Source organism: Daucus carota, chromosome 2, assembly GCF_001625215.2.
Source record: "Daucus carota subsp. sativus chromosome 2, DH1 v3.0, whole genome shotgun sequence".
Lineage (NCBI taxonomy): Eukaryota > Viridiplantae > Streptophyta > Magnoliopsida > Apiales > Apiaceae > Daucus > Daucus carota.
Window position 1 is genome coordinate 14,389,634 of NC_030382.2, and position 23,001 is coordinate 14,412,634.

A 23,001-nucleotide genomic window follows, 5' to 3' on the forward strand; every position below is an offset into this window, starting at 1 on the left:
ATCGATATATACATATACGTATGTATATACCGATCGATAATTAAATTGGGAACTGACGATTGCTATTTTAACATATCAATGGCTAAACAAAAGAGCCATTGATATGTCAAAATTGTATTTACTTATCCAGTGATATGTGACACACTATCAATGGCTAAAATAACGATTGATAGTGGATAAATGGAGAAAGATAGTTCAATATCCTATCTGTCACTTATCACAGGCTGCATAAAATAGGTAAAATATTAACTAGAGAAATTTAACATACCAAGTTCACTTATTAATCTTGAGAATGTAGATTCATCAAGTGGCTTGGTGAAAATATCTGCTAGCTGCTTTTCACTGGGAACAAAATGAAGTTCAATAGTTCCATTCATTACATGTTCCCTAATGAAGTGATACCTTATGTCAATGTGCTTTGTTCTTGAGTGCTGCACTGGATTTTCTGTTATGGCAATGGCACTTGTGTTGTCACAGAAAATAGGAATCTTGGAAATGGTCAATCCATAATCAACCAATTGATTTTTCATCCACAGAATCTGTGCACAACAACTGCCAGCTGCAATATATTCAGCTTCTGCAGTTGATGTAGAAACTGAGTTTTGCTTTTTGCTAAACCAAGAGACTAGTTTATTTCCTAGAAATTGACAAGTGCCAGTGGTGCTTTTTCTGTCAATTCTACACCCTGCATAATCAGCATCTGGAAAACCAATTAAATCAAAGCCAGAATCTCTAGGGTACCAAATGCCAAGATTTGGAGTACCCTTGAGATATCTGAAAATCCTTTTAATTGCTATTAAATGAGATTCCCTAGGATCAGCTTGGAATCTAGCACAAAGACATGTGGCAAACATTATATCAGGTCTACTGGCTGTTAAATATAAAAGAGAACCAACCATGCCTCTATAACTTGAAATGTCCACTTTCTTTTCCTTAGTATTCAATTCAAGTTTAGTGGCAGTGGCCTTGGGAGTTTTAGCAGTTGAGCAATTTATAAGATCAAACTTTTTCAATAAGTCATAGACATATTTAGTTTGACTTATAAATATGCCATCACTCACTTGTTTGACTTGCAAACCAAGAAAATAAGTCAATTCTCCCATCATGCTCATTTCATATTTACTTTGCATTAGCTTGGCAAACTTTTTACAAAGTTTCTCATCTGTAGAACCAAATATAATGTCATCCACATAAATCTGAACAAGTATACTAGAACCATTAACATTTCTATAAAATAATGTCTTATCAACAGTACCTCTTGTGAAGTGATTCTCAAGAAGAAACTGTGATAAGGTGTCATACCAGGCTCTAGGTGCTTGCTTCAGTCCATAGAGAGCTTTCAGGAGAAGATATACAAATTCTGGAAAATTTGGATCTTCAAAACCAGGTGGCTGACTTACATAAACTTCTTCTTCAAGCTCACCATTTAGAAAAGCACTCTTGACATCCATTTGATAGATTTTGAAATTAGCATGAGCAGCATAAGCAAGAAAGATTCTTATGGCTTCAAGTCTGGCTACAGGAGCAAATGTCTCATCATAATCTATTCCTTCTTCTTGACAGTATCCCTTAGCAACCAGTCTTGCTTTGTTCCTTGTCACCACACCATTTTCATCCATCTTATTTCTGAATACCCATCTTGTACCAACAATTGCTCTATCTTTGGGTTTGGGTACCAGCTTCCACACTTTGTTCCTTTCAAACTGATTCAGCTCCTCTTGCATAGCTAAAATCCAGTCAGGATCAAGAAGGGCTTCTTCAACCTTTTTAGGTTCTTCCTGAGAGAGAAAGCTGCTGTAGAGACATTCATCCATAGTAGCTCTTCTTGTTTTGACACCAGCAGCAGCATCTCCAATAATAAGCTCAAAGGGATGATCTCTTGTCCATTTCCTTTGTGGAGGAAGATTTGATCTGGATGAACTGGCTTCATTTGTAAAGTCAGTTTCATTTTGAGAGGCTCCCCCTAAGTGAATGGACCTTGAATTACCAGCCATTGATGAACTAGTATTGGATAAATCATTAGCCATTGATGTAGATTGAGTTACATCAACTGCTGTTCTGGTATTGGGTAAATTATTACCAGTTGATTGAGAAATTACACCAGAATTTACACTTTCAATACAGTCATCATCATCACTTTCCAGTTCAATTATTCCTTCAGATTCATTTTCAAATTGAAGAACATCATGAAATCCTTCATCATCTAAGCCTTGAATTTTCTTGTCATCAAACATCACATGGATGGATTCCATAACAATGTTTAACCTTAAATTATAAACTCTATAGGCTTTTCCAGCAGCATATCCAACAAATATTCCTTCATCTGCCTTTGCTTCAAATTTTCCAAGATTTTCACCTTGATTTCTTAACACAAAACATTTGCATCCAAAGACATGCAGAAAGTTCAATGTTGGCTTCTTCCCTTTGAACAATTGATAGGGAGTCAATCCTTGTGCTTGATTGATCAAAGAGATATTTTGAGTATAACATGCTGTGTTAACAGCTTCAGCCCAAAAGTAAGTTGGCAACTTTGATTCTTCAAGCATTGTTCTAGCAGCTTCAATAAGAGTTCTGTTCTTTCTTTCAACTACACCATTTTGTTGAGGAGTTCTTGCAGCAGAGAACTCATGGTGAATTCCTTTATCTTCACAGAAACTCTTCATAACAGAGTTTTTGAACTCAGTCCCATTATCACTTCTGATCCTTGAAACTTTTCTACCTGGATCAATGTTGTCAACTATCTTGATATGATTGATGATGATTTCACTTGCTTCATCCTTGGAGTGAAGAAAATAAGTCCAAGTAAATCTTGTAAAATCATCCACAATCACCAGACAGTACTTCTTCTTTGAAATGGACATTATGTTGACTGGTCCGAACAAGTCCATATGTAGATTCTGTAGAGGTCTATCAATTGATGATTTTAGTTTGCTTTTGAAAGAGGACTTTCTTTGCTTTCCAATTTGGCAAGCATCACACAGACCATCCTTGGAAAATTCCAACTTTGGCAGTCCTCTAACAAGATCTTTTCTCACAAGATCATTCATAGCTTTGAAGTTTAAATGAGACAATTTCTTATGCCACAGCCAACTCTCATCCAAGCTTGCTTTGCTGAATAAGCAAGTAAGAGAATCTGCACTTGTAGAGTTGAAATCAGCTATGTAGACATTGCCTTTTCTATTTCCAGTTAAAACCACTTTGTTATCTTTCTTATCAGAGATAACACAGGCTTCTGTTGAGAACCAAACTTGATGTCCTCTGTCACATAGTTGACTGATGCTAAGCAGATTGTGCTTAAGCCCTTTCACTAATGCAACATTGTCAATGATGACATTTCCTTTTGAAATTATGCCATATCCCAAGGTGAATCCTTTGCTGTCATCTCCAAAGGTTATACTTGGGCCAGCTCTCTCCTCAAAATTGCTGAGCAGGGTAGAATCTCCAGTCATGTGTCTTGAGCAGCCACTATCAAGATACCACAGATTCTTTCTACCTCCCTGCACAGATTCAAGACAATTTAAGTTGATTTTGGGACCCAAGCAGTCTTGGGTCCAGTTTTGTTAGACACAACCTTAGGTTTAGAAGAGTTATTCTCTTTGGATTTAGAAGGTTTAGAAACAACTTCATCCTCAGAGTTAATCTTCTTAACTTTAGACATCACAGCAGAGTTAGAGGAACCAACATTAGTAGAGTTCACAGAAAATTGATTTGTATAAGCATGATTCATGCTATCATGATAATTGGGCATGGCAGACATGTTAAAAGCATTAAAGAATGGATTAGGCATGAAAGGCATATTAGCATATTGAATGGGGGCAGGAGGAAACATAGGCATGTATGACATGTGAGAGTTCATCATAGAATTAGGCATGCAATGATCAGATAGAGCATTTTTGCAATTAACAGCAAGATGATTAACACTACCACATTTGGAACAGGTTTTTCTGACAGCATGTTTGTCAGGAGTGTAATCATTCTTTTTGTTGATCCCAACTTTGCCATTCCTAGAACTCTTCTTCTTCCCTTTTCCAGCTTCCATTCTTTCTTCACCATGACCAATTCCTTCTTTTTCAATCTTCTTGGAACTACCAGATTCCTTCACAAAGTTCTTATTGATGGGCCCATATTTTTTATCCAACGTTTTGAGTTTGTTTTCATCAACTGCTGTTTGATTCTTTGATGGATAGCTTTCATCCATTGATTGAGAATCTATCAATGGATGATCACTATCCACTAAGAGATCAGATTCATCTAACATTTTTTTGTTCTTTCTCCAGGCACTTTTACAAGTTTCCTCAAAAACTTGTGTGGAGCACATGTTCTCAAGAACATTCCTAGAATCCTTCCATTTAGCAATAATCTCTTGTTCCCTTTCCAATTGCTTTTTGAGAATCTCTTCTCTTTTTAGAACAGCCAACAACTCATCCTTGGCAAGCTCAGAAGCCTTTTTGAATTTATCCATTTGGATTAATTCAGTTTCAAGCTTTCCATTTCTTTCAGCAAGCAAATCATTAGTCCCTTTAATTCTAACATTTTCTTTTGTTAGAGATTTAAGAGAGACTCTAAGGTTATAGATTTCATTAGACATGTCATCAATGATTTGTTTACATTCAGATTTAGTGAGATCAGCTGTGTTGGTTGTTTTTACCTGTCCATTGCTGGTGGTGGAAGAATCAGCATCATCTCCAATTGCCATAAAGGCAAGATTGACATGCTCCTCAATGTCAGAATCACCTTCATCAGCAGCCCAGTCACCATCCTCAGTTATGAATGCCTTTTCCTTGCTTTGCTTGAGTAGATCAAAATATTTTCTTCTGTAATCTACATTCTCTGAGGAGGATCCTTTCTTTTCATCAGAATGTCTTCTACACTCATTAGAGAAATGTCCAGGTAGACCACAGTTGAAGCATTTGAATTTTGATCTATCAACCATACCAGATGGTTTAGATTGATTTCCTCTGTTGAATGGTCTAGAGCTGACAGCATTTCTTTTGAATTTGAGTTTGGAGAATTTTCTGGCAAGAAATGCTAGATGTTCATCAAGATCATCTAGCTCATCTTGAGCTGAAGGTTCTTCATCTTCCTCAATGACTTTTCCTTTCTTCTTTCCATCATCCTTCTTTCCTTCACAAGCAGAGCTGCTTGAGGTCTTTCCAGCAATCACAGACTTTAATGCCTTCTCCTCTTCCTCTTCCTTTTCTGCCACAAGAGCCACAGTTTTCTCCCTCTTGGAGTTCTTTTCCAGTTCTTCATCTTTCTGTATTTCAAGCTCATATGTTTTAAGAATGCCATATAATTTGTCAAGAGAGTATTCATTAAAATTCTGAGCCTGTCTTAGAGCAACAGTCATGGGTTTCCAATCTCTAGGTAAAGCTCTCAAGAATTTGAGATTTGAATCCTTGACCATGTAGATTCTACCATACAACTTTAATCCATTTAACAGTTTTTGAAATCTGTTAAACAAATCATTTAGAGATTCACCAGATTTAGAGTGAAAGCTCTCATACTGTTGAACAAACAGCTGCATTTTGTTTTCCCTAACTTGATCAGTGCCTTCACATAAGGTTTGAATGGTATCCCATACTTCCTTTGCAGTTGGACAGTTGATAACACTATCAAACATGTCATCATCAATACCATTGAACAGAATGTTCATAGCCTTGTTATCCTTGTGCACTTCTTTCTCGTCTTCCTCAGTGAACTCAGAAGGATTCTTAGGCACTTCAACATCTTCAGCTTCACTTCCATCAAGTCTCAGGGCAGTGTTGATCTTAACTGGAACATGTGGTCCTTTCTTAATACAGTTGATGTAGCTAGGATCCAAGGAGAGAAGATGCATCCTCATTTTCACTTTCCAATGAAAGTAGTGTTCTTTGACCAGCATTGGAATCTTGACTCCTTCATCTCTTCTTCCCATTGTTGATTGTCTTTAGGATCTGAAAACTTCTTGTATGTTAGAAGCCTGGCTCTGATACCAATTGTTATTCAGACAATTCAAACAATAAGTTAGATTGTAGAAGGGGGGGGGGGTTGAATACAATCTACAAAAATTTCAATATCTTTTTGCACAGCAGATCATATTCAAAATACAAGAGAATATAAAAGCTAAAACAGAAATTTAAAGAACAAGGATCTTAAAAATTTCAGGTGGATTGTTAGATCCACCTGAGAGATTTTTATATCAAGAACCTTCCAAGTAAAAATACTTGGCTGCTTACAAAGAATGAAGAGCAGAAGCTTACAATTTCTTGCTAACTTTTTCTAATACTTTGTTCTTCAGTTCTTGGTGTTTGATACTTTGAAATATGAAATTACAAAGTGAATATATACCACTACAAACAAAACTAGTCTGTAAAAGTATTTTCCTACACATTTTCTAGCTAGTACAGATATAGAATTTCTTGGACTTGATACTGCATTTGGCAGCTTGAAATTCTTATTGCTTTGCCAGAAATGGTAGGCTTCGAGGTTCTCAATATTTGACTAAACTCCTTTTGGTTTAGCTTCCAAAGCTGGTGCAGCATCTGTCACATCAACCCATGTGGACTTTGTCTTTTCCCTGACTTGCAGCTGTCAATTGCTGATAATCAATTGCTAATATCATCAATTGATGATACACTGAAATAGCAGTTGATAGTCTTCTTTGAGTTATGGGATAATGATGATGTTGATGTAGCGGTTGATAATCTTCTTTCCAAATAGCCATTGATACTTTAAATTACCGATCGATCTTCACTTCACTTGAATAGATTACATGACTTCTCATATTTACAATTATGTCATCCTATCTAAACATCCATTGATAGATCAACTGCTAATCTAAAAGTACACATTATTTTACATCAACTGCTAAAATGCTCCAGCTTTGTTACAATATCTCATCAGCCGTTGATGGGTCAATCTGATCAATTGATACTGTCTTAGCATGCTACCAATTGATCAGCTACATGCAATTTTATTCTAAGTAAGAATAAAATACCTTGTATCATCAAGCATCACATATTCCTAACAACCAAACTTTGTCATTAATATCTCACTCATTTTGACTCTGTTTTACATGATTTATGGGTCTATTTTATGTAACTTTTCGTAAAGATTTCAAATATACAATTTCTTTTACAGTTTGAAACCAATAGAGACTAAATTAAAAGTACACAAGGGTACCATAAAGAGTAAATCAAAAGTACGAGCGTACCATCGGTAGAAGTAAAAAATGCGAAGGTACCATTGAGAAAAGCCAATTCCATGAGTGTACCATCAAGAATTTCTCTAAATTTACAGAAATCGAGAATCAGACCTAATCGGTTGAGCTACCGATTCAGGGATTAATCGGAAATCGGGAATTAATCGGAATGATTAATCGGAGTGAAAATCGGATTTATTCTAATATTAAAATATTTTTTCATATTTAGTTATTATTATATTAGCTATTTAATAACTAATATATTTACTATATTCATAAAATCTATAATTATTCATAATTTAAAGTAATATAGTATTTTTATTTTAATAATCTATCGTATATACTTCGATTAAATATATATATATATATAAGGATTAATCAAATTCAAAAATCGTATCGGTGGCCGACCTTGCAGGAGATTAATCGGTTAAATTGGAGATTTTTAAAACACCGATTAAAACCAGTTCTGTGATTCGTTTGCCAGTTTTTTGAGTTCACCGACCCAATTACAAGTTGACCATGAGTAACGAGTTCATCTTTTGCCTATCAACCCATCCTTCATCATTAATTAAAATTAAAAACCATAAAACATATATAGTCTATATTCTATATCTAGGCAGGCCTTACTCCTAAAATCTCACCTAGTGAAGCAGGCCAGGCTAATTGTTATAAGAAGTTCCACTGATGTAGTATTTGGTCCAACAAAAATTTGCTGCTGGTTTATTAGCTATAGTCAGCCCTTGTTATAAGCCCACTGCCCACAGCCCACTCATATATCACTGTATGCTTAGATTGCTTCACTTCACTTCCATCGTCATTGACTCTCTCTCTCTCTCTCTCTCTCTCCATTACATTACTCTCTCTCTCCCTCTCTCTCTCCCAACTCTCCATCTCTCTCTGCTCAAACTTGTAAATATTTAAATGTTTTGATACTTTTCTAACACAAAACAGTGTCTAAAACCCTAAGACTACCACTCTTCTTTCATCTCCTTCGCTCAAGGTCAGCAATCCTCTACTTTTATATTCTCGCAATTTCCACTTCTAATTTATTTATTTGCTAATTATTTGTGTTTATTTATATTAAACAGATGATGATTAAATTTACTCTGCTGCTCACTTTACTTATTTTAGTTACTTCTGCCACTAATGAAGCTGAATTAAAGGTGAATAATACTAATATTTTTAATTGTTTGTTCTTAAGTTTTTTTGTTAGTTGCAATTATGTATGTAATTATATTAGAATTTACTTTTAGAATGTTGATATAGGTTAATGGAGGATCTGGAACAAATACAAGTGAGATATCGGTGCAAACTAAAGGATTGAATAGGAAAGTCGGGGGATCCGTGTCCGATTTAGATAGTAAGAATGTCGATTTATTGAGTAAGGGTAAAAAACAAGTTAAGGGTGATGGTGTTGAGAAATCGGGGTTAGAGAAGAAGACGGATTTGAGTAAGCCAGTGGAAGGTCATAATGTGGAGGTGGAAAGTAATGTGGGAAAAAAGAGTTCGGAGAAACAGGAAAAAAAGGTTGATAAGAAAGACGGAGAATTTGAAGAGTCGGAGGAGAAAGGAAAGAATGAGGAGGTATTTCCAGCTGTGAGGAAGGAGAATGAGGAATGTGGCTTACCTGATAGGTGTACGGCGGAGAATGATGCATTGGTTGCATGCTTAAGAGTTCCGGGAAACGGTAATGCGTTTTTTCTTTCAAATTTTGTTATGGTTTAGGAACCAATTGTTTGCGTTTGGTTGCCTCTATATACCTTTCCCTGTAATATATACCTTCCCCTGTCATATCTGTGTAAATTTGTTCACTTTAAATCAGATGTCTGAAATTCCGTTAACTTTTTTTAAGTGTGGACTGGTTGTTAGTTTTAAGTGCTTTTACAATATAACAACATAGACTAAGGGTTTAATGGTTTGCAAAAGCCGGAGTTAGTAGCCGTTTGTATTTGAGTGCAGACTACCAATGTGTGTGTATGCCTGGTGCAAATGGTGTTAGCTCTGGTTTGTTAAGTTGCTAGGAAATAGTTAGGGAGAGGGTTCACAGTCATTAACCATGATGGAGAGTGTAGGATGTATTTGGGAAGAGGGAGGGGTGTTTTCGGTGCTTGCTTGGTTATATTACGTGTTAAGATGATATTGGAAATTTAAGCTTTGATTGAAAAGGGTTTGTATATAGAAAGAATGGATATTAAGAGTTATATTACTTGGGAACAACAATGCGTAAACTTGTAAACAATGATGAAAAGAAGACATGTGAGTCTGATTCAAGAAAATGAATTTAATTTACAAAGAATCGAGAGTATCAATTGATTGAGATGACAGTATGTAGTAAGTTGCAGAATAAAATTCAGTAAAACCTCTATAAATTGATATCGTTAGAACCAGAAAGAAGTATTGTATTAGCGAGGTTATTAGTTAATTGATTAATGAATGTTTTTATTATTTTAGCAGTTTATTGAAATTTATTAAATGACATAATAATTAATGTAAGATACAACTATTTATTCAAAATTCAAAATGTAGACCAATGTTATATATATATATATATATATATATATATATATATATATATATATATATATATATATATATATATATATATATATATATCCATACAAGTGTGAAAAATAATAAGTTCATTTACCAAAAATAGTTGATAATTTGTTTATCCACCAAAATAAAGTTAATGATCACAAATTACAACAAATATACATGTATACATTTATTGAATATGTTAACATGTATTTAATAGAATCATTACCTAGAGATGAAATTGTATTTGATTTTTATTAAAAAAAATCTGAGCTATGAAGTTAGTCATTTTAACAAAGTTGTCTAGTAAATATTTAAATATCATGAATTATATATAAAAACGGCATGTTTAGTAAATTATTATTTTATATTTATATCGTGCCTTTATGAACTTTTCTGAAAATTATTATCACATGCATTTAGTAATATTATTAATTTATCACATTGGCCCAGGTTGGGACTAAGAGAAATTATTATTTAATCGTGGTTATTAATTTTCAAATATTCATTCGTCGAGGTTTTACTCTATGGGGATAGAACCCGTCTCCTCCGCACTTCCATTGATATTATAAAAAGTGGACCCTAACTTTCTTTTCAAGTCCAAGCTTTGTAATCTTATAAACTACTCTTCAAACAACAATCATGTTCTGTCTCATTAGTTTCACCTTTGAAAAAAAAGGTTTGTGGCTTGGTCCTTGGTTGTAAAGTATCACTCAACAACCAACACTAAGATTGTTTCCTTATAAATAATTGGATTTACTCTATTTTTTAGTTACTCCTTTCTTCACCTTTGACTCGATGGCACATCATATATGTTCTTTGATGTATTTATAAGAATATTTATACTCATCGATCGCAACAAGGAGCGTGTATTTAGGGTGTTCCAGAATTAGCCATGGGTTTCGTCCATTCCAAACGCATACCTGATACCTCAAACCCCCAAGGTATGGGTTTTTGATACAAGGGGGAGGTTGGTATGAGAATCAACTTTATCTGTGATAATTTTATCTCTATTTAGGCAATTAAATAGAAACGTTTAATACAAAACTAAACCAATAATTAATGAATTATTTATTTTTTTATTGAACATATATATTCCAACACAAAACCAAGCACATGATATCAAAAATTATACCTCAAAGGCCGAAATTCATACCACCTTAACCCGATTCCTCATTTTAACGTCGTACCATCTCCACAAAGCAAACGACCCCTAAATAAATTTATAATTTTAATATAAATAGCTAATACACTGACCTAGAAGATCAGAATGCATCAATGATAGTCAGAAGTGCCACTGGAAATCAAAAATCACAACATATTCACCTACTCATCCACAATCCTATTTTCCTTGTGAACTTCTTGTCAGATGGCTGAAGTGCCTCTTCTTCTTTTAGAGTAGACTATTCGTTAACAATGAGTGAATTTTTAGTATAGTGTCATAGATTTAGGGTCCATATGTTTAATACTTGCAAAGGCCCGACATAGTAGCCTAGGAATCAATATGGGTGCTAATGGATGAGTATGTGTCCGACTCGCCACGCAAACGGCAGTTGACTCGCCTTTGAATCTAACCTGTTTTTAATCTAATTGTACAGCCAGTTTCTCATATCTCAGATCTCGTCTCTTTTCCCTCGTTCCTTTTTTTATATACATATACCAGAAAAGGAGGCTTTCTTCTAGGAATAAAAATTCAGCAGAATGAATCTTGTCTTTGTTCATCACTCACCTATTGCTATTATTAATGAAGTTGTTTAAAGTTTGACATATACAGATCCTATTTAATCATTATTATTTTATTTTAATTTTGACAAGTCTCGAATCCAGGACTCCTTAATAATTTGAACTAGAATATGGGACTACTGTGTCTGTTTGTGCCTGGTCCAAATGCTGGTATCTCTGGCTCGTTCACTTTCAAGGGTAAAGTGAGGGAGATGGTTCTCGATCGTTAGTTATGATTTTTTTTTTTTGTTTTGTGGGGGGGGGGGGGGGGGGGGGGGGGGGGGGGGTCGGTACTTAAACCCTGCAGTCATTTTCTTACACTGTTATATTACTTCTCAAGATGATATATAAAAGTAGAAAACAAGGCTTTGATGATAGCTTGCATAGTCTAATGGTATTAGAAAAATGTTGGATTTGAAGTACTTAAGTGACCTGTTGGTTTAACTATTTCTAGTTTGCTTGTTGTGGATGTATGTTAGCTATCAGTCAGGGTTGTTAGTTGAGAAAGAGTTTTCAAAAATTTTGTTAAGTATTTGGTGATCGCCTAACTGGAGACCCCTCATCGCTTGATGTTTCTTGTAATTGGCCTCAACAATAAAAGTATTAAGTGATTAGAGAGACTTATGTTATGCTAATGGATGTGCATGCTGGTGGAAAGCAATCTGTAATAATACCTCGCCTAATTATCCTGAATCCTCATTTTTATATTATTTTCACAATAGCGCTCTAATTATTTTTTTGTATTCATCATCTTTTATCTGATCTTTCAGATAAAATTACCTAGATGCTGATATTAATAGCAGTCATATATGGCGTATTTGCCACTATAAAATGTTCTGATAGGAGTAGCTCAGTGATTTTAAATAATTTCTTCCGGCTCTGCTGCTTGTTTAGTTGAGGGGATTGATCAGTTTTTTATGTGTCTTCAGACATGGCAATTTTGTTCATGCTCTTTAAGTCCCAGCATTGGTGTTCTTTTTCTGCGAAGCCTCAATTAATTACTATCCAGTCTCTTGCATTCTTGTTAAATATCTGAGGTCTTCTTTCCATGTTTCAGAATCTCCGGATCTTGCACTATTAATTCAGAACAAAGGAAAAAGCCCTCTTGACGTGAAGATCATTGCTCCTAATTTTGTTTTGCTAGAAAAGCAACAAATACATCTCGTGGAGAACAAACATGAACGGGTATTCATGACATCACATTACGAATACTAGCTTAATAGTTTGATTAGATTCTTATTGAATTACTACTATACTTTCGGTAACATTACCTTATCCATTACGCAGTTACCTTATACTTGAGTTACCTTATACTCTAATTAAGCAAACTGTGATAAGCTGTATTAGCAGTCTCCCTTTGCGTGCTTGATACTTTTTTGTCTATTGGAGAAGTGGACATGATTGGAAATATGGACTTTGCAGGTTAAAGTTACTGTCAAGAATGGGGGAACTGATAACTTGATAATTCTTACAGCAGGAACCGGTAACTGCACTCTGAGTTTCAAGGATTTAATTACACAAAATTTGAAGAAAGAAACTGTTTACACCTCACAGTTCAATCGTTCTATATACTTTAATTGGACAACTGCTGCGGTGTTTATAGTATTGATGGCACTGATACTGTTGGCATCTGTTTGGACATGTATAAGCTTCCGCCGTAGGCATTATCCAAGCAACAGCAGTAAATATCAAAAGTTAGACATGGAGCTACCAGTTTCTAATGGTGTAAAAGTGGATACAGAGTTGAATGCTGGATGGGACGACAGTTGGGGTGATAGTTGGGATGATGAAGAAGCACCCAAGACACCTAAGACGCCATCAATGCCCATTACTCCTAGCTTCTCATCTCAAGGTGTTTCCTCGAGGCGGATTAACAAGGACGGGTGGAAAGATTAGAATTCAGTTCACCATAGGAGAAAGTAAAGTTATTCGAGTGGAAGACTAGGTAAGAGATTTTCATTAAATCTTTTCCTTTGTTTGATATATAGATACGTCTTAGCTCGTTTCATTTTTTGTTGAAATAGAAAGAGGGAACTGGCACGGTCTTTTGAATATTGTATTTCATGTTTCGGTGCATTCATCGAACACATTGGTTTGGTCAGTAACTTTGATCTTATATGTTCTACCTTTACACTGTATTCTTAAGTTTTCTTCTAAAACTACCAAGTACCAAGGGACAGAAGACTCTGTAATGTGTGTGTATGTGCTGGGCTAATGTGTTGAGTTTTAAATGCGAGTCATGTGGGCTTGGCCTGCTGATAAAATTAAATTAATTATTTATTGAATTTGATTTGTGCATGGATGGCTTGATTTGCAGGTGACTATTTTAAGACTGTCAAATTAAATTGGGCCTCTTATATACTCTATGTATACACATTTAATGGGCGAACATTGAATTTAATATTTTCTCAGATTCGACGCTTGGAAAATGAAATGAATAAATGAGTCAGAAACAGTAACAGCCAATGCATGGGTGTCTACGTGCATGTGAGCCACTACGTGTTTGATAATAATTGGTTGGCATATGGTGGAACACGTCACGTGCTTCGTGTTTTTTCCGGCGGCCAGCTGTCATGATGAGCACGTGCACTCACATGAACAAATTTAAACTTGTGTGTCTACCGACGTTTTATTATTTGCGGACAAGTATTCGGAGTTTGCTTTGTTCTTCATCGATGAGACAGAATATTTCTTCATTGAGTTTGAGTTCAAACACTGCGAGATGGACACGGTTATTTTTAATTGAATTCGATTTTAGACACTCTAAGGTTTTAAACGAGCTTCTAATTTGACCACTATCACATCATGATCTAAAAATCTCGGAGATAGAAGTAGAGCTGTAATTCGAGAGCCGGCAAGGCGGCTCGCCTCGCTCAGTTCGAACTCGTTTAACTCGTTTAACTAGACTCGACTCGGCTGGTTTAGTTAAACGAGCTGAGTTTGGGCAAAGGTTCCGGCTCGTTTAATTATCCGAGCCGGCTCAGCTCGACTCGTGAAACTAAACGAGCCGAGCTCGGGCATGAGTTTAGGTTCGATTAAGTGTAAAATCAAACGAGTCAGCTCACTAAAACCGGCTCGTTTAGCTAAACGAGCCGGCTCGTGAAATTAAACAAGTCGAGTTTGGACGGGGATTTAGGCTCGATTAGTGGAATTACGCCCGGCTCGAAACTCGGTTCGCTCGGTCTAAATTACACCTCTAGATAGAAGGATAGTTAATATGCATCAAAATTTTAGTTCGGCAATATCAATTTGAGATACAAGAAGAGCGTGTGACTTACACTTGGCCGTGAATTTTTAAGATGCCTTTGCGTTAAAATTGCTACCGTCGTTGCCTATATACTCGAAAGATGAATACATGATGAATTGAGTTTATAGGAATAAACAAACGAGCGAAATGAAGAACCGGACCACTAAAGAAATAGCTTGTCTTTTATGCAACCAGGCCTGCATAATTCTTACTCCCTCTGTTTTTTTATATGACGCTTTGATTTTTGGCGCACATTTTTAAATGTTTTGACCGGGTAGTTAAAAATATTATTTTTTTAAATTTTTTTTCTAAATAATAATATATAATCAAAATTTTTATTCAGAAAAAAAAAAATTAAAAATAATATTTTTAACTACCCGGTCAAAACACTTAAAAGTGTGTGCCAAAAGTCAAAGCGTCATATAAAAAAAACAGAAGAAGTAGGTTTTTACTTTATTCTTTTCGAGTCCTAATTTATTAACTAAGAGTTTGTCTGGTGTGCTCATGGGCACATGCTAAGCACAGAAACTCATAAATTTAGTGTGTTTTCATTTGTGTGAATGCAGAAGGACCATCATTATTAAAGAAGCATAAGACAATCAAAAAAAAAACAATCAAATTTTGTGATTATTATGTACCCATAACCCCACTATAAAAAAATCGATTAACTAACTAAAGTTAGTTCATATTAATAATGTGCGCTTTAAAGTCGTGCATGCATGCGTTTACGACATTGTAATGGGCATAGGCCGCATTGCACTTCCGTTCACTACCAATTTTATATTCTTAAGGAGTCAAAAGGGAGTTTTGTCAGTGTTCAACTACTCACTCACTAATTAGGCGTTAATAAACCTAATTAGTTTTTTTTTTATTAGTGGAACCATAAGCTTTTTTTTTTGACAATGCAGGCTTATATGCCTTACAATTTAGTATCTGTTATTCTCGGGGTGAGCCAGAGTCGAACCCGAGTGCCCCGAGTCAACAGAGGATAAACCCACCACTGGGCTATCCAATCGTGCTCGAACCATAAGCTTTTTAAAAGCATGATAATTGTGGGCGCTAACATCTTTCAAAGTTTCCGAACAACTTTAAATTGTTGTCTACATCAAATTTGAACTATATGCTTTTCAAATTTTGATGTCACAAAAACAAACATATGTTAAATGCAAATAATCCGCATGATTGAATTGAGTTATAGTTTCGCGTAATCATAATTTTTTTCTTTTCTGGTTACAATTTGAAATTTCGAGTTTAAGATTAAATTGCGTGCATGTGTTTAGAGCCTGAATTTCGTACAAAAAATTAAATCGTTTCTTTTATAAAATGGAAGTAATTACTAATAGGTACCAGGATATAAATTTCAGGCATAAAAGTGAAATTTTATTAGCGAATGGGTAATAATGATGAAAATGGTGAAAAGATGTTGAACTTTCGTCCAAAGCAACATGGTTAATATTAATCAAGTGATTGATTAACACATTGAGCTCGCCCTTCAATAAAGTCAAAGTAAGAATACGGAGTGTTTGATCAGGCTTAAAAGTCCAGCTTATTGGATTATGACCCTATTTGGAAGTTAGAGGTTTGAGTGAATGAGAGGTTTGAGGTGTTTTAAAGATTTGATCATTTTAATCTGTTAATATTAGTGTTTGATATTTAGCGGATTGAAATAGAGGTTTGATTTCAAAAACCTAATTTTTAAAAAGCTAGTTTGAAGATTTTTTTGGATTAGATGGTTTGGTATGTGTCATAAAAAATTAATCAAATAGTTATTTACCATATAGTTTTACAAGAAACCATTAATTCAATACACTAGTCAAAACAACTAATTGAATCCTCTAACACCTAACTGTTAACCTCTAATTCCGGAACAGGCTTATAAGTTAGAAGCATTTTTGTAAAAAGTCAAAAAATACTTATAAAAAACTGAGAATACTGTTTTTGTTTCATGACTTCTAGTTCTTTACCAAACACTTTAATCATTTGTAAATTTTAGTTTATTTCTAATTTTTATTTTAAAACCTTATTTTAAACTCATTCAAACGCCACTGTATATTACAGACATGACAACAAAAATTAGTAAGGAATGGGTAATAATGAAAAAATGTGAAGAGGAGTTAAACTTGCGTACTTAGGAATAGGGGTGAGCATTCGGTCGGTTCGGTCCAAAACCGGACCGAACCGAATAGACCGAGAACCGAAGTTTAGATTTTTTTCGGACCGAACCGGACCGAAGTTTTATAATGGACCGAACCGGACCGAACCGAAATAATTCGGTTCGGTCCGGTCCGGACCGAAGGAACCGAAATTATTTTAAAAATAAAAAAATATTATATTTTTTAATTAAAATTCATGATTTATTTTAAAATTTTCATATTAAATAATCTCCCCCAATTCATTAAAGATACATATAATTAAATTTACAAACTAGATATTATAATTATAACATATAAGATACATATATAATATAAATATGAATTAAAATTATATATATTTTGGACAATTCGGTCTATTCGGTCCGGACCGAAATAATTTTTTACGGACCGGACCGGACCGAACTTTATTTCGGTCTATTCGGTCCGGACCGAATGGACCGAACTTTCAGAAAATTAGGACCGAACCGAACCGAATTTACACGGTTCGGTCCGGTTTTTCGGTTCCGGTTCGGTTTTGCTCACCCCTACTTAGGAACATGATTAGTCTGGTTAGTGATTAACTAACAATAAACGTACAAGCATGAGCTCCTTTCTATGATTGGTCCAAATTATGACGGCGACAAGAAATTCGAAATAAGCTTCAGCCTTCTGCGGAGTAATAATTAAGAGGATTTATTTAACTGGCAATTATTTGAAACAAACAGATGCGGAAACACTTGAACAAAAATGATTTAAGAAAAGAAAACGAGATGGAAACAGGGTAACAGTCGATCCGAAACCCGATACGAACCCGACCCAACCACAAATCCGATTTAATGAGACAGGAACCTGAAAGTGATCCGAAAATCACCCGATTGACCCGAAATGAGAATTTCATTTCTAATAACTTCAATTTTCAGTTTTATTCAATTTTGAGTGATTTTAGCTTGACCCAAAATCGATCCGATTGCTGACACGAACACGATCCGTTATCCGAAATTGCCACCCCTAGGTAACAGGCTGGTCCACGGTCCGCCAAAAGAGAGAGCGCTGGAAGGTGCGAAGAGGGTGGCAACACATGCCACCGTAATTGGCTCTTGATTTTCATGAGGCTGGTCCACTCTGGAGTCTGGACCTCATGCAACGCAACGCAGCTAACTCCTCCCATGATTTGCGCTAGTTACGATACACACGCAGATAGATACTCCCTCCATCTCAAATTAGATGACCCGTTGACTTTGAGCACATAAATTAAAGTTCATTGACCATATAGCTATATGACTTATTTTTAAAATTTTATTTTTGTAAATAAAAATTAAAATATAAAATTTTCATTTACAAAAGAAAAAATAAAAAAAATAAATTTCGGAAATAGACGGTCAATGCACCTAAAATTACGTGACCAAAGTCAACGGAATCATCTAATTTAGGATGAAGGTAGTACTACGCATCACAATTGCTCTCGTCAGTTTGCGGGGGATGCCAAGTAAAATTATGGTAAAATTATGGGTCCTGTGTGTGAGAATCAGTGGTTAGAGCATTTTCAATAGTGTTGGTTAAGTTGGATCTGGAAGATGTTATTTAAAATTTTTAGAACCTGTAAATCATTTTGATTCAATGATAAACTATATTAGTTGAGTATATTTTAAAATTAATATATTATTAATATGTTGGGTTGTTATGACTAGAATATATCACATGAATAAAGTGATAAATGGATGTGAAATATTTTTATAAAACGTCTACAAGTCTGTAGAGGACCAGAGGTTCAACAAATATAGCCAATATGTGTAGATTGACCATATTTATAGACAACAGGAATGCCACATTGGGGTTGATGTTTTTTTACACAATCTCTATATTTTTACCTAATGGTTTTAGTTGGTTGGAGATACTCTTAGTCGTTAGCGGATTGAATTAGAGATTTTTTATAGCGGTATTTTTTGACCAATGAATTGAATTAGCTGTTTTTTTAAAACTGTTTGTGATACATACAAAAATCTCTAAACCAAAAAACTACTCAAAGTAGCTTTTTGAAAATTAAATTTTTGAGCCAAAACTTCTATCTCAATCTGTTAACTATCAAACACTACTGTTAACGGATTGAAATGGTCAAACCTCTAAAACACCGTATCTCTAATTTCACCCCAAACCTCTAACTTTCAAACAGGATCATCAATAATTTTATATTCTTATATTGTCAAAAAATATAATGTTACGTGTTTCAAATTTTATTTCTAAATTGATTTTTCAACTGAGGTAGATAGTTGACTATTTTTATTAATGTGAGGTGAACTAATTATACATTGTCAATTATAATTCAAATAAATTGAAAACACTTCAAAAAAAATATATATGAGTTTAATAGACATATATTTTCCTATATATTTATAGTTATACTTATTGAACATGTTGATAATTTTGAGTATTAATTTATTATAATAATTTTTAGTAAGAAATTTATATTTAATATAAAGCTGACAACAGAATGATGGTAAAGGATTGTTACGTGGTGAAGGATAAAGTCTCGTCATATAATTACATGGACCATCACCATTCAGCAGATACTACAAATATATAGTATACGTCTAATGGGTCCTGCGCTTGCATGCTTCAAATCTAATTTCGATAAAAATATGTTAATTTGTTAATTCAAGCATATCAAATATGTAGATACGTTATATTGCAGGAGAGATCTTTTAGGAGGGCAGTTAAATAAATTTAATTCACACCATTTTTGACTTTTGGACGAAAATGTCCCCCATTTTTGGGCGGCGGCTAAAGTTTGATACTCCCTCCGTCTCAATTTATAGATCCATTTTGGAATAAACACACATATTAAGAAAAAAGTTGGTTAGATGGAATCTTATCTCATGTATCATTAATTAGTGCATTGATAAGTGAGAATATTGTTGAGTTTCAAAAAAATCACAATAAATATAGGGATTTAGTGCATTGAGAAATGAGAATAATGTTGAGTTTCAAAAAAATCACAATTAATATGTAGATAAATTTGTATTGAAAGACGAGAGGGACAAGTATTTTGGGACAAATTTTTTTTTCCAAACTGGACCTATAAATTGAGACGGAGGGAGTATCATATAAAAGGTTGGTCTATGTTGGGAGTCGCTAAATGCAAATCAGTTTTGTTTAATATTTAATACCGTTTGCAGAACCTTCTAGCAAGTTAATATGTATTAAATGCTAAAAGGGCTCAGCTGCCAGAGTAGAGTGAAGTGCATGTAGAAGCCAAATTTAATAGAGATCACCTACATACTTAAAAGTTAGTGAGCTCCATAACTCTCACTGCCTCGCTTACCCCATCTGTTGCGATAATCGAACACTCAACAAAACCCATCAATTCAACCACCGCGGCTAACACAATACTGCTTTTACGATTGAATCGTGGACCAACTTGCGCTGCGCCGCAAACAAAGCAACCCACCACCATCTGATTCCTCTTTCTCGTGGCTGCAATACATAATCACCGCAAGCCGTCGTCATCTCTTTGAATGACAAATCAACAACACACAAACCTATACACAAACACACACAAAATCACGAACACATTCGATCCAAATCTCGATCATATATAAATGAGTCTGATCCCTTTCTTTTAACCTAATCTGACTTTTAACTCTTGTTAAATAAGCCTTTATTCTGTTTAGATATTTTATTATTTTACTTTAGAATTAGTTTAGAATTAATAAATGTTTGTTTAACAGAACTTGGCGACAAGGGTACGTATGGTATAGAATGGTAGAATAATTTAAGTGTCCAACCGGAAGTCAAAAATTTTGCGTACCATCTAGAAAAGTCAAAATCACGAGTGTACCATTGAGAATTTCCCTAAATTATAATTTATAAATTACTCACCGAGTCATCATTTTAATTTAGTACTTTGAACACACTACACTATAAAGGTACACGATATATTCAAGTAATAATATTTATAATATATGCATTTGTGTTTATGATAATATTCATATATATATATATATCTGTAATATTTTATACAAATTTTGTGTCAATATCTAGTTTAATATATATGTGCATGTGTCTGTCTATATATATATATATATATATATATATATATATATATATATATATATATATATATATATTATTACAATAATTTCATATATAATAATTCGTTTATATATTTATTTATATATAGTGTCACACAATTTATAAACAACACATTACATGCACGCGAAAGTACAATACACAAAGTCAAAAATATGAAAAGAAGTGAACTCTAAATTAATGATCTGTGTTTGTATTTTGAATTTTATGAAAGACGAAAATACATATTTCTTACATCTGGATTGCGATATTTGGAGAATCCTATAATTTTGTAATTTTTTTTATTGAACTATTATGAGAAGAACATTTAAAAAAATTGAAATCATATTTTAGAAATGTGTTGAAAAACGTGTCGAAAATGTATGAAATTCTAATGAAACAAGAAGTAAAGAACCAGCGAATTAGGAGGTCCAATGAATGATAGTAGGTCTCCAGAAACGGATACAGAAATATGTACAGAATGACGTGTATCCCATTACCTATGCTCCGCTATCTCTATAATCTGGTCTGGATTTGTTTCTTTTTAGCTTTGAGTCTTAAAATCTATTGCTATTTTCTTATACACATAATTATATGTTTAATCATTTTTCTAAAATATTTTTTATATAAACAAATATATTTATATTATACTTTTGATATTTTTCTACATTTATTATCCAATATATTTATTATATATTATCATCTTTATAGTTTGACATTTTTCTTCCTTCTATTAGATAATTTATTTACTGTACTTTTGCACAAGACTTATTTATTTTGTATTTTAAAAATTTTAAGTTTCTATTTTATCATTCATACTTTAACTTTAACAACATATTTGTTATACATGAAATATCTTATATAAAAAATTATCAAAAAATGATTAAACATATAATCTATATATACAACAAAAAGTAGCGACAGATTTTAAGACTCAAAGCTAAAAAGAAAAAACTCATAATACAAAATCAAAACAAAAAAATAACCTAGAACACGTGGATACACGTCATTCGGTACATATTTTGTATTCGTTTATGATAACCTAGCATATCCACGTCATTCGGTACATATTTTGTATTCGTTTCTGATAACCTTGCATTACTCGAGGTATATTTAGGATGGGGCTGCTATGGCTCCTTCCAATTTCTAACCACCTGGAACATAATTTTTACAAAACTAACCACCCAAATTTTCAATTCACAAAACTAACCACCCTAATTCAAGACCCCTCAGGCGAACATAGAGTCAAAAATTACTTTTCCAAGCCCCAAGGTCGGGCGAACATTACTGGAGAGTAGCATTATGTTCGCCCCTGGCTCGGGCGAACATAACTATGCCTCTGTGACGTGTCCGGCCCAACCAGGGGCGGCCACGTGTCCCTCTAAAGCAACAAAAACAGCCCCAACCCCTCTTCTTCTTCACTTTCGCCGACTGCTAACCAAAAACCACAATTTCAGATTTTAAACACACCTTGAAAGCTTTAATTTGTAGAAGAAAGGGGTGGTCCGAGACAAAGAAAAGGGGGAAAAGGGTGCTTGCTTTGCTACTTTCACCGGATCTATTAATTAATTTCACCCATTTTCAAGGTTTTTTCACCATTCTCAATCTCATTAAAATGCATGCATGTATTTTTATAAATTTTATAATGATTGTTCTTAGTTGCTAGTAGATACAAATTATATGACAAGCTTGATTAATAATTTTGCATGACGATTTATAATGGTTGTTATTAGTTGGTATTTGGTAGTAGCTTATGTTAATTTTAGAAATTAGGTTAGATCTCTTTTAAATTGAGAAATCAGTGTAGTATATGAGTGATTAAATTTGGATGTTTTACGTAAAAAAATAGAATAAAAATAATTAATCTCATATTTTGAATGAATTAAAAATTGGAATTATTTCGAATTTTGGATTTAATTTAAAAAAAAAATTCGAATTTAATAACAAATATTTTGAATTTAATAAAGTTTATTTTGAATTGCATAAAAAATATTAATAAAAAAATTCTAAATATAATACAATATTTTCGAATTTAAAAATAAAATATAATAGAAAATACTAAATATAGTACTAAATGTTGCTAGTTAGCTAGCTTCATTTGAATCTTCATCAAGAAC

At 33.9% G+C, this 23,001-nt stretch overlaps 1 protein-coding gene across 2 annotated transcripts; it reads left to right on the forward strand.

The window, feature by feature from the left end:
- The first annotated feature begins 7,978 nt into the window (after positions 1-7,978).
- On the forward strand, positions 7,979-13,725 carry LOC108206039 (uncharacterized). Of its 2 annotated transcripts, XM_017376207.2 has the most exons (6): positions 7,979-8,183; positions 8,272-8,346; positions 8,450-8,870; positions 12,498-12,625; positions 12,863-13,385; positions 13,465-13,725. In XM_017376207.2, the coding sequence occupies exons 2-5, from the start codon at positions 8,272-8,274 to the stop codon at positions 13,334-13,336; spliced, it is 1,098 nt and encodes a 365-aa protein (XP_017231696.1). In that variant the 5' UTR covers positions 7,979-8,183; the 3' UTR covers positions 13,337-13,385; positions 13,465-13,725. The 2 variants fall into 2 exon arrangements, with proteins under 2 accessions (XP_017231696.1, XP_017231695.1); XM_017376206.2 differs by having other exon boundaries at positions 12,863-13,725.
- Positions 13,726-23,001: the final 9,276 nt, after the last annotated feature.

Bases quoted from the DNA above. Each gene is read 5' to 3' on its own strand.
- LOC108206039 (XM_017376206.2), top strand. From the start codon at position 8,272: ATGATGATTAAATTTACTCTGCTGCTCACTTTACTTATTTTAGTTACT. The intron at 8,347-8,449 runs GTGAATAATACT...ATGTTGATATAG, and splicing joins CTAATGAAGCTGAATTAAAG to GTTAATGGAGGATCTGGAAC. The intron at 8,871-12,497 runs GTAATGCGTTTT...TCCATGTTTCAG, and splicing joins CTTAAGAGTTCCGGGAAACG to AATCTCCGGATCTTGCACTA.